The sequence below is a fragment of the Folsomia candida genome, unplaced genomic scaffold (assembly GCF_002217175.1).
Source record: "Folsomia candida strain VU population unplaced genomic scaffold, ASM221717v1 Fcan01_Sc006, whole genome shotgun sequence".
Lineage (NCBI taxonomy): Eukaryota > Metazoa > Arthropoda > Collembola > Entomobryomorpha > Isotomidae > Folsomia > Folsomia candida.
Window position 1 is genome coordinate 8,513,267 of NW_019091198.1, and position 12,593 is coordinate 8,525,859.

At 43.4% G+C, this 12,593-nt stretch overlaps 1 protein-coding gene across 1 annotated transcript; it reads left to right on the top strand.

Moving 5' to 3' along the window:
- Positions 1-1,971: 1,971 nt before the first annotated feature.
- Positions 1,972-7,619, top strand: LOC110851065 (protein O-mannosyl-transferase TMTC2). Its single transcript, XM_035853089.1, has 10 exons — positions 1,972-2,508; positions 2,795-3,539; positions 3,642-4,488; positions 4,645-5,002; positions 5,081-5,166; positions 5,253-5,503; positions 5,570-5,710; positions 5,791-5,875; positions 5,956-6,134; positions 6,221-7,619. The coding sequence occupies exons 1-10, from the start codon at positions 2,372-2,374 to the stop codon at positions 6,482-6,484; spliced, it is 3,093 nt and encodes a 1,030-aa protein (XP_035708982.1). The 5' UTR covers positions 1,972-2,371; the 3' UTR covers positions 6,485-7,619.
- The last annotated feature ends 4,974 nt before the right edge of the window (positions 7,620-12,593 follow it).

The window sequence follows — 12,593 nt, forward strand, 5'->3', positions numbered from 1 at the left end:
TTATACATACCAGCACCAGCAGCAGCTGGCCTAGCGAAAGTAGAAAAGAGAAAGAAGCCTCGAGCCTCTCAGTGGTGGCTCATTCTTTGCCTGGAAACCTGTCTCTTCTGGTTTTGACTTTACCACTCGACTTTCTCCGAACAAGCGCCTCTCTTTTTTCACCATTAGTTAGTGCTCCATGTTGTTCAATAACGTGCATCATGCCAGCCAGACAGATCTGGAAATGAGGGAAAAAAATGTATTCCTTATGAGCAGACCAGCAAGCTTTATCGAAACCTATAAATTACTTATTCCTCACCGCCACCCCAATTACTTTGATGGTTTAACTAATCACAGACATGCCGTTTGTGTGCATCCTAACTAATACCACAACAGTCGCGGGTTGCACAATCTTTGAAATTGCATAAGTCGGAGGAGTTGTTACATTCCCGACTCCATGGGAAGTCTGGCTGATGGGAAGCTTTTGTAACAATAAACAAGCCCCCTTCTTCTTTCCACTAGGAGACGACGAGAGGCTCGAGGAGATTTAATTTTAATGTATTCATAGGTTAAATTCATCTCCAAAGTGGTTCAATTACCATACGCAATATTTTTGAACTTTGAATGCGAAATGAGAAGGCGAAGTGGTGGTGGTTGGCTTTTGTGATGCAGATTCTTCACCACGAGGGGAGAAAGAAGGAAAGAAAGCTGCTGCTGCATCAGGTGGTTCAGTTGGCTGGATGCTTGGCTGGTGATTCCATAAGTAAAATCTTTCGTGCGAAACGAAATGATTTTTAGTGTTCACTTACTCAACACACGAGAGCACATTCCTGGAGGCAGGACATGCGGAGAGGAAAGTCCAGAAAGTCGAGTGAGAGGTACACAAGGCGAGAGATAACAAATGGATGGAAAAATCGTGAATGGAAAGCTCAATGCAATGCTATGGATGGATTTACTTGAGTTACTGCAACACTTTTACACTCTCGACCATGCTGCCGCTTTCCTCCAACCAAACATTATTTACTACTTTCCATTCCTTTCACGGGAACATATGCAGAGCAAATTTGGTGTAAATTCCCTCTCGCCTTCCTTTCTCCCATTTTGTATCGTGGGCTGCTTTGGAAATGGCAAAAATAAAATATTCCTCTGGAGGAAAAGGAAAGGATTTGGATGGTTGGAGAGAAGAAGAGAGAACATAATGGACCATAGTGCCAGTTGGTTGGTAAGTTGTAATCCCAAAGGCATTAGAAGGAGATGATGGCCCATGGTGGTTCTTCTACGGCGGTGGATTCCTCGTGTATGTACTTTTGCAACTGTGATACGATTCTGGGAGAAAACAAAAGAAGTTGGTCCGTCTGTTCTTATTATGTCAAAGTTTCATCAACCAACCAACTCGGGTTTCCACCGAGAAATTGTTCTTTTTCAGGGAATGCGTCCATATGTCGTGTCCTCCCACCATTTCAACGCATGAAACTACAAAATAAGGGCCTGGTGACAGCTTGACTCGACGACATGTGCACATACATATTATGTAATCGTTAGGGTCCATTCATGAAATCGAACCCTGCACAAATTTGATGATGATGAAATAGGGTCGCAATGCGAGAAAGGTACCAACGGCGGCCGGGTAAATATTTCGCAAGGGTGGTGGAAGGGAGTCGGATGAGGACAAGGGAGCAGTGGTACATATGGCTGTTGAGTGCCCCCATAAAAAAACAAGCGAGGCTGGCATTGTGGTGGTGATGATGCAAGCACACACACACACGATGTCCGTATCGAAAATGAGAATGGTTATTTGAGCCAGAGCTTCCTCCCCGGGTACTGAAGAGAGTGAGTGAGTGAGAGTGAGAGTGGTATGGAAAAGTGGGAACAAGGGAGTCGAAGGGAAGGGTCGGGTACGAGAAGCGGGTTGAAGGTGGTGGTGGGTGAGAGCAGAATCGGAGTCTCTACCCGTTTTCTGGGGGAAAAGAAATTCAGTCGGATCGATGGAGAGCGGCTGTGAGATGGGCGACATCCACAACTCCTGCATTTGCACACACTTGCACTTTCACCACTTTCTTCCACAAAAATTCACTTTATTGTCTCTCTTCGTCGTCTCCTTCTTCTCGTCCTAAGTGGTGGTGGTGGTGATGGTGGTGGTGAGGACAACATAGGCAGCCAACCCTGTATACCTCCCATCATAATTCAGTCCAAGAGTGGAAGGAAAGTGAGTGCAAAAAAGAACCCTTCCTCACTCGTGTCCCCAATGGAGCTGGAGAGAAGAAGTGCCCTCTTATCACCTCCAACCCCAAGTGTCCCACCACTCTCTCGCGTGGCACCTTGGGCAAAAAATTAAAGGAAAATTAGCATTCCACTCTCCCACGCACTTTCGTGACTTTTTTTCTCCTTCAGAATGATGGTGGTCGTTCATAATGTGACGTTTACCAATTTCCAATCCAAGTATGTGGACTGGATAGCTCTGCTCAGTGCTTCCCTCGCATTCTGTGTTTATCTGAATACTCTCAACGCAGGATTCGTGTATGATGACAGGTAATTACACTTTCATAAATCTAGTCGGCACACATATTCGGTAAATATTTGGATAATTGTAATTAGTGGAACCAGGTGGAATGGTGATGGCATTTTGACTGGTTTGTGTACATGTGTTCATAAATAGTTCATGTATTGATCATGTAATTTAGGCTGTATTAATGAAATCATGACCAATAGAAATACGTATTTAGTGACTTCTTCGGCACACTTATGTAGCATGTACAGTTTTTTTTAGACCACGTCTAAAAAAAAGTCTGACTAGATTTTCACTTGATCCTTTCAGTCGTGCAATACTTACCAACAAAGACGTTTTACAACAAGAGACGCCTTGGCAGGAGATCTGGAAAGATGATTTTTGGGGGACACCATTATCTCACTCCGGGTCCCACAAGTCTTTCCGCCCCCTCACAATCCTCTCCTTCCGAGTGAATCGTTGCTTCTCAGGCTTCAATCCATGGTCTTATCACCTCACCAACGTTCTCCTCCACTCCCTCGCAACCTGGCTTTTCGTACGGGTTGCCCGGGTCGTGTTCAGCTTGTCCGACCGCAGCAGTAGCATCAACCTTCATGCCCACGATGACGACGGTCATCACTCCTGGACGTCTAGTCAGAACATGGCCCTCTTGGTGGCGTCTATCCTCTTTGCGACGCATCCCATCCACACGGAAGCCGTTGCGGGGGTCGTGGGTCGTGCGGACGTGGCTGCCACTGCCTTTGCTCTTTCCTCCTTCCTCGTCTACACCTCCCATGTTAAGAGTAGAAACAGGCACAAAACCTTCGCCACCACTCCCACCGTTTGTCAGTGCGGTGAGGTCACTGGTGGTGGTGGTTCAGCGCAGAGGAAGAATGGAAGCATGGGCATATCGAGTAGTTTGTCGTTTCTTCACTTTCCAACCCTGGCTTACTTCGTGATATCTATTTTTCTCGCGGCAGTGGCAATGTTGTGCAAGGAGACCGGGATCATGGTCATCTTCATATGTGCAACTTATGACATTATCCTCTCCCTGATTCGCTATCGTCGAAATCAGGTATGTACCTTTGAAAAATATGGTTGTTTTTTACGCTTATACTGCTTTGGTCACATATTTTCAAGATGTCCTTATATCACACCTGACTAACTTTTGTTCCAGGCCAAACAAATAACTTTTCGAGAGTTGGACTGCAGTACAAGTGTTATTCTGCTGGGTCTCTCATTCGTGGCCTTGTTTAACTTAAGACTGAGCGTGATGGGAGGATTGTCTACGCCACAGTTCGCGAAAGCAGATAACCCCACGGCTCACCATCCCAGCGTGTGGGTGCGAATCATGACATTTCTCTTCCTTCCAGTTTTTAACCTTTTCCTGCTCCTCTATCCCCACCCTCTCAGCTATGACTGGTCTATGGATGCAGTTTCCAGAATAGAAAAACTCAGCGACCCCAGAAACTGTTTGACTCTTGTGTTTTACGTGTCACTCTTTCGCAGAATTTACCAAAGTGCTCTCAAAATTAATGCTTCCCTCACACCAGATATAGATTTTAAACCTAGTCCTATAAAAATCTCGTGCAAAATATGCCGATTCAGTATCGCGAATCAAAAGTGCAGCAACAATAATTCAATCGTAATTCCATGCCAGTTTGAAGACGGGCAGAAAAACGGCAGTGGTGGTGGTGGCGCCTCGATAACCAATGGTGGTCATCACATACAACAAGCGTCGCCTCATCAGCACACCACCCTTTCGACGCCCATCTCTAAGACGACTTTTAGAAATGGGGTGATTTTGGGGAGTCCAAAAAATGGTGGACCATCATCAAGTGGTGGGAGAGGTTCCAGCCAGTCAGTCTCTCCACAAAGACATACAACACACAAGAGTTGGTCAGGACCTGTGTGGCACTCCTCCTCAGGATCACTGGAACATGGAGCCTTGTTGCTACAATTGGCATTTTTGGTGCTCCCGTTTCTTCCCGCATCCAATATATTTTTGTACGTGGGTTTCGTAGGTAAGTAACAAAAAATCACATTTACTTACTAAGAAAAGGTCCTTTTCATACAAGTGTTTTTTAAAATGTGAATGCGTTTTGCATTACTTTTTCATATGATTATGCATTTCATGACAGTTCTGTAAATTGAATCTTGTTTTTGTTTGCTTTTTGCAGTGGCAGAAAGAGTGTTGTACTTTCCCTCCGTGGGGTTTTGCATCCTCGTGGGGCACGGGTTTTCCCAGTTGTACACCAGAAGCGAGCATGTGAAAAGGGGAGGATCCATCCTCAAAGCTATGCTCGTCTCTGCCTTTATTGCCTCCGTGGTCATGATGTCACTCGGGACGATAAGAAGAAACGAAGACTGGAAAGATGAGGGGAGGTTATATCGAGCTGGAATTGCTGTAAATCCACCGAAATCTTGGGGAAATTTGGGAAATGTTTTAAACAGTCAAGGCAGGGTTATCGAAGCAGAGGAAGCTTATCGTCAAGCACTTCGATTCCGACCAAATATGGCAGAAGTGCATTATAACTTGTAATTAAAAAATGTGTCCAATTTTAAAATAAATCGTGGCTTTATTTATTTATATAAATGATTTATCATTGTTTGCAGAGGGCTAGTTCTGGAACGCCAAGGAAAAGTAGAAGATGCTCTGTCATCATATCGCACTGCAATCCACGTTCGTCAACAACTTGCCTGTGAGATACTCATATTTTCATTAAGTTGAATTTTTAACAATATCAAAACTATTCAACGACATTTTAAAAAATAACAATTTTTTCAGCCGCCTATGTCAACGCGGGACAACTATTGACCAGACTTGGAAGAATCAACCAAGCGATGGACATGTACCGAAAATGCTTTAATCTTCACGACGAAGGAGTGAAGGACCTGAGGACACACGTTGAAGCCAAAGTTTCTGCCTTGTTGCGATTTGGGAAACTATTGATAGAAATTGAGGATGCTCCAAAAGCTGCGGTCAACGTGTATCGTCAAGCAGTGAGGATCATGCCCTCAGATTATGAACAGAAACAGGTGGGTGCACATTTATTTCGTTAGATCCTCAATTGAAGATAATAATCAATTATTTTTTTTACATAGAGCGTTTACAATGCAATCGGAGAAGCGTTGTTTCGAATTGGGGAAATAACTGAGGCAGAAGGTTGGTTTTTGCAAGCGTTGAAAACTAAGCCGGATCACGTCCCTGCTCATTTGACATATGGGAAAATGTTGGCCAGAAATGTAACCAATTTACATTATTTTTTTCTCCTAATTTTTGGATAATGTTGTGACACATCTGAATCCCTGCTTTTGATATTTAGAAAACGAGACTTTTGGAAGCGGAAAGGTGGTTCAGGAGGGCAAAGAAAATTGCCCCACAAGACTCATCAGTTTATCATCATTATGGTATGTGTCATACCTCCAATTGTTATGAATAAGTGGTCTCACACAAAGTATCATATCATTTGATTCATTTTGGTGTTCAGGTCAATTTCTAGCAGTGCAAGGTCGGCACGCGGAAGCAGCGACGGCTTACGTCACGGCGGCAACGTTGTCTCCAAATGATTACGATATCGTGGTTGGTGCTGCAAATGCTCTACGACAGTCTGGCAATAACAAAGAAGCCGAAGTGTACTACGAGAAAGCCGTTGCCCTTCGATCACAGGTACACAATTTAACATGACACTTAACTTTTTGGTGAAAATTCGCAAAAAATACGATGTAAAAATGTGTCCTTGTGTTTATAATTAGGAGGCTCGAGCTCACATGAACCTCGGAGCAATTCTTCACGTGAATGGAAAGTACCACGAAGCCGAACAAAGTTACTTGATGGCACTACGACTTAAACCCAGCGACGACGTTACATTGTTAAACCTGAAAAAATTACGGCAACTGCAAGCGAGACGGAATCAATATGCAATGTCGTGCAAAAATAATAAAAATAAACAAACATCACAAAAACCTCAACTCCAACACCAGCAGCAACATCAACCACATCGGATAGAAAAATCCTGAAATAATTGAGACGACCAAAAATATCCCGAATTCAAAACATTCCATTTTTTAAAAATCACTCCTTATCAATAAATCGTAGCTCGAAGTTAAGTAATAATAGCCTACTGAAATTGACCTCAGTCAAATATATTCTGTGAGCGATAAGTTTAGTGATACACCAGGCACTAGGAAATGATGGTTGTTAAAAATGACAAGTTTTAATCACCTTTTAAATAATAATGATAGCTTTCTCCGCATCAATTCAACTGTCCAATCCAGTAATAACCTCGTCTCGGTAGCTTGTTGGTACATATACCCCCGAAAATTATACTTGGCCCGTTTTAACTAACTTGTTTTCATCTTACATAATCCATCAGTCAATTTAAGGACTATATTTACCCGGCAGCAACAGCTTTTGACCCTGATCTCTCAAGTATTTCATCGCTATTGTTACTCTGCAATATTTACTTCGTCCCCCGTTCGTCTCCCCTTAAAACTTGTTGGAGAGTCAGCACTACCAGATAAATTGGGTGTAGAAAAGTTACCAAAATTTATTCAATCATGCACAAAACTGAATAAATTTATGAAAACTTTCGGAATTTGGAAATTCACGGAATTTGGTAGTGCTTGCTCGATTGCAAACTATGTGTGCCTGATAGTTTATGACAGATTTTAGCCATAACTGTAATCGTATTCTAAAATGTGTGGTGTGGGTGAAGTGCAGCATAATAATATTGAAATTTGAGCATTATTATATTCCACTCTGCATTACTTCTGGAGTGAAATGGTGGGTGGGAGGAGGTGGTTGTGTATAAAATTGGTTAAAAATGCCTTGCCACATACTTAGCACACCTCTACAAAAGTAAAGTAAGAATTTATCTGTCATCCATAACCATATCCAATTCACTCTCGATAAATAATTACTCTGAATAGTGTTTGAGCCTTGCATTGTACCGCTGCAAATGTTGTAATGTACGCAAGTGAACCAGAGAAATTTTTACGGCACGAGAGAAAGGAAAAGAGCAGAAAGTGTAACGAAATTGATATTGATTGTGTCTCGTAGAATTTTATATACTCATTAATTAATTAATTATAGCTTATTCCGTTGTTATTCATGTGTATTGAATATGATGTTTAATAAAAGCTTTACACGTGATTGCACGTCGGTATAAAGACATTCATTGAATTGACCATGGCATGACTGCGAAACGGGGGCAAAAAAGAGATATACGGGTGACATTCATATTTGAGTATTTATCAGGTACCGCAAATAAGTGCTCTTAAAGGGGCCGCATGGTCGCAGAGTTGGGTGCTGAAGTTAGATCCCGGAGTTGGATCGTGGAGTTGGGTGCTGGAGTTTGACGGTGGGGTTGGATCGCGTAGTTGAGTTGCGATGTCAGATCGCGGAGATCGGTGGTGGGGTTGGATCGCGGAATTGGGTCGCGGAGGTCGGGTTTTGTGCTTGCGAATGAGTGAGAGGAGGAGAATAAAAGGGCTCCGTCCACCCCACTCAGCATCCACACTTCTGGAGGACCTCGACCGGACAACACCTTCACTGGACCTGCTGCCTGGACTCCCCGGAATCTCACCTTGCCTCCTCTGCCTGGACCTCCTTGCCTTGTGGACTGGACCTTCCTGCTGCCTTGAAGACTACAAATTGGGGATCCTTGCTGCCAGGATGCATCTCAACTTGCCTCTTCTGGACCTTCCGCCCCACTACAACACGGATGAAGATACCTCTGTGGATTTTGGCTATGACACGGCCGACTCATCTTCACCGACTCTGGATCTCCTTCTGACAAAAATAGCCGTGGGTCTGGCCCGCTTCCTGGACTACTCGGCTCATGCCAAGTTGTTGGATCACATCAGCCTCGTCCTGCCATTTCAGTCCTTCCTGACCTCGGAAGACGCCATGTTCCTGCTCACCGCCCCGGAAGAAGCTACTCAGGAGGACCTTCAACGTTTGGCCATTAACATCGTGGGACCCAATAACGTAGCGCTTCCCGTTCACACCAACACACCCATTTCCGGAAGTGGGAATCTCTACACCTTTCGACCCGTCATCCCTGGAATCTACACCATCGATGTCTACCACAGTGCCACACGCCCCGTCCGTGGCTCTCCTCTCAAGATTATGATTTCCAAGAATTACCAGCGTCGGCCCAATATCGTCCACTGGGATCTTCCCTACAAAGCACCATGCAACATGTTTACCCCGTGGGGACTCTGCTACAACACCAAGACGGAACAACTCTGGATCGCTGACCGATTCAACCACACGCTCATCATTTACAAACCGGATGGAGTTCTGGATTTCACCGTTGGATGGCTTGGTGCTGGACCAGGAGAATTTTTCCGACCCACCGCTCTCGCCTACGATGTCCACTTGGATCGGATCTTCGTCTCGGATAAGGACAACCACCGCGTCCAGATCTTCAACGCCAAGGACGGCACGTTTTTGGCCACTTTTGGGAGGAAAGGAGAACTAGCTGGAGAGTTCCTGTATCCGTGGGGAGTGGCTGTCTCTCCGGATGGACTTCTAGTTGCAGTCGCGACACATGTAACCACAGGATTCAGTTCTTTGATGCGGCTGGGACTTATCTTCGGGAGTTTCGAGTAACTGAATCTGGAGGAAAGGATTTCAAGTCGGTGTTCAACTTTAGTCCCCGTGGACTGGCCTTCAACCTGACGGGGGACACTCTCTACGTCTCGGACTTCAACCTCTACCAAGTCCACCAGCTTCAATTCAAGGATTCCGAGCTGACCTTGCGGCCCTTCATCTCACCCGGAATCCTCTATCGCCCATCCGGACTTGGAGTCGACGAAGCTGGGAACCTGATTGTGGCCGACACAAAAAACAACGCCCTCCGAGTCGTCGCCCCCAATGGAGTCCTCCTTCGAACGATCACTGTCATCGGTAGTCCCCCCCACGCCAAGGCCAACATCTACCTCAAACTCCCAACCGACGTTGCCATCCTCCCCAAAAAAGGATTCATCGCCGCCTTAGACGACAAAGGACGCGTCACAGTGTTTTAATTTTCTTTAGTTTGTAACCTAGTCTTAAAAATTGTATTTGACAATGTAAAGATTTCATGTGATGTATATTAAATGCTTTTACTTACAAGCTGCTAAATTTAATTACAATGGTATTTGCCACTTTTGTGTTTTTGCATGTAATTTATTTGGCATAATAATCTTGCATTCATCATTTACCTCGACGTAGCATTATTTCATCACTACATCAGAACTCTTCGTGCATTATGATTTTTCACAGCATTTCAATAATTAGGACTGAAGCCTATCTAAATAATAAAAATAGTAATAATTTCACGATAAATATATAAATATGTGCTAATTATTATACAGAGATTAAAAACATAGAAAAAAGAAAGTATAATTTAAATTATACTTTCTTTCACACTTTGCACATAAGCATCTCATCACAAAATTGAAATCTGATCTCCACAATTAACCCAAGCTTGATGCCTTAATAAATCATATTTTTATAAAAATGCCCTCCACTAAATTGCGACTTTCACTAATATTTTCAACGTAGCTACATATATCTTCATGCATTTGGTGATCTACATATTTGGTTTCTTAACAAATCGTCTGCCACTTTTTCCGAGTGGGGGCAGACCCAGTGCGAGCTGATCTGCTCAAGATTACCCTTACCAAGTTGTTTACTTGGGTAAATAGCACAGGAAGCTGACAACTTTTCGACTGTGAGAAACCTCTCAATGAGGAAATCTAACACCAACAGTAATTAACGCATTTGCATAATATGTTTTCAACGACATTGTTCATTAAGGTTTTATTTGTAGCTTATGTATAAAAGCCGTTTTCTAACTCGCACATTCCGACGACGCAAGAACAATGAATCGTCTCATTTTATACTATGTTTGCATATGCAAATGTGCATTATGAGGCCATTTTATTTGCCAGTGTTAAAATTTGGACCCAGTCTTATTCAAGTAATGCTAGGTTATGATTATTATTATGCGACTACTGCACGGTTGGTTGGCTCAGTCGGCAGAAATATTTTCGAGCCATGCACAAAAGCCACAACAATGCTGTAATATCACATTAACAAATTGCCAACCGTTTCGATGGTTCATAAAAACAATTCCAGTTCTCAAGTTGGGCTTAAGGGGTGTGATTTTCTGTAGTTATATGATTGTGAAGCTGTAAATTCTGCCGGGGCATGTAAACCGTGGGGTCATAAGTTTTCTGAGGCTAATATTCAACATATTTAAGTATGTGTAAAAGGTTACAAACAAAACTCTAATGCGACCTTATTCTCTGTTTATCCGTACTCACAAAAATATTGTAATGTTCTCTCGAGCTCTGATTGCAATTTGATTTTTAACATATTTAAGGCTGCGGCTAATGACGACTGCACTCCGTGTAATAACACGAGGACAGTGATGCATTGAATTTTTAAAGAGTATGATTTTCATTTTAAGCCTGCTCAACGCATGTTGTATAATAAATCCATAAATCTATTTCAAACTGAATCCTGGAAATCCATCAAGTTGCCAAGATACCCTTAAGGTGTACTTTGTGTGAATCTCCCAAAATTGCCTGCAACAAATCTCTGAGGAGGTTTCGGTTGATGGGGTGTGTATCGGCTCGGCGTAGACAAATTGGAGTAGGTTTCACCACAGACAAAGGTGGACAATGGGGAGCAGCATCATCAGCAGCAGCATCAGTGTCTTGTTTCAATGTTTGAGTTTACCGAAAAGGAGCTTTCATTAGACCATAATCATAGCTTGGGATTTCTCGAGAAGAAGACGACTTGAAGAGTAAAAGAGAGATTTCAGATGTGGAAATCAGTGAGGATGGTCCTTTCGTTGTTGGTGGATTGTTGGGGCCGAATGATGATCACTGCTGCAGTGCAACGAGACCCCCCACCTGAATCAAAGGAGGGTGCAATCAGGCTCATCAAGTGCTGGGAAGAATTGTTGATGGCATAGCCTAATTCTCTCCGCCATGATGTTGATGATGATGATGATGACGACGACGATGATTGTGATTGCGAGGAGTTTGGGAAAGAATTTTTGCACATTTTTCATACCATCATGCATGGCTTTGCCTAGTAGTAAATACACGTTAAGAGCTTGCTTATTAGACACTTTTGATCGGCCGGGCACTACGTAGGCATAAGTACTTAGCCATCGAATGAAGATACTCGATTTTGCAAATTACTTTAATAGAAGTTGATCCTACTGGAATCCAAATGAGGCTGGTGCGAGTTATTGTTGAATAACCGGCTCATAAATTGACATGCATAATTAAGAGAGAGATTGAGAGTGATGGGTCTGGTTGACAGGTTATGCTACGTATATCACTGCTGCTCCTGCTGGAGTGAGTGCTTTACGCTGTTGGATGGAAATAAAGACGACTCTTTACTCTTTTTTCTTTACTGGTATGATGATGGCATTTAGTTCGTGGGCAGCAGGAGCAGCAGCAAAACAACAACACATTCACGTAACATGTATCCATCTACAATGTATGTGTGTAATGGAGGAGGAGGTGGATTTTATGCAGGTGAAAATGGGTCCAAATCAAGTTAATCTCTCTCCGTGATTCGAAACAGGTTGACCATCAGGAGAGAGAGAGAGAGAGAGGAATATTTGAGGTATAATTTGGGAAGATTAGAGGAGGAAGAAGAAGACGGACGAAGAATCTTCGCATCCCATCCGTCGGTCCGTCCGCCGGTCGGTGTGGAACCTCTGGCTCGCTCGCATGTCTCGCCTTTTCTTTTAACTCTTCTGTCTCAAACGGTCTGGATGATGGATAGATTTAAGACGGAGCAAAGTATGTATGTGGCTGTAGCAGGGTTGGCAAATGACATGTTTTTGGGGAGAGAGAGTGATTTGAAAAAATCTCATGTTGGCGAGCCTTCTTGTACGCCTTTCCGGCCGGATCTCATCACTTTGCTCGTTTACTCGTTGGTATTCTCCAAATACCACTCACTCCGCACCAGCTCAAGAGTGAGTGAAATAACAACTCAGATACCATTATAATGATGATGGAGCTGGGTTGTTTGGGGCAATTTTTCTTTTCTACCACTCTCTTTTCTACCTGTGCCGGTCTCTTCTTCTTCTTCTTCTTCTTGGTCTTCTGC

Excerpts from the sequence above, each read along its gene's own strand:
- LOC110851065 (XM_035853089.1), top strand. The coding sequence starts at position 2,372 with ATGATGGTGGTCGTTCATAATGTGACGTTTACCAATTTCCAATCCAAG. Across the intron at positions 4,489-4,644 it reads TTTGTACGTGGGTTTCGTAG|TGGCAGAAAGAGTGTTGTAC; the intron begins GTAAGTAACAAA and ends TGCTTTTTGCAG. Across the intron at positions 5,504-5,569 it reads CAGATTATGAACAGAAACAG|AGCGTTTACAATGCAATCGG; the intron begins GTGGGTGCACAT and ends TTTTTTACATAG.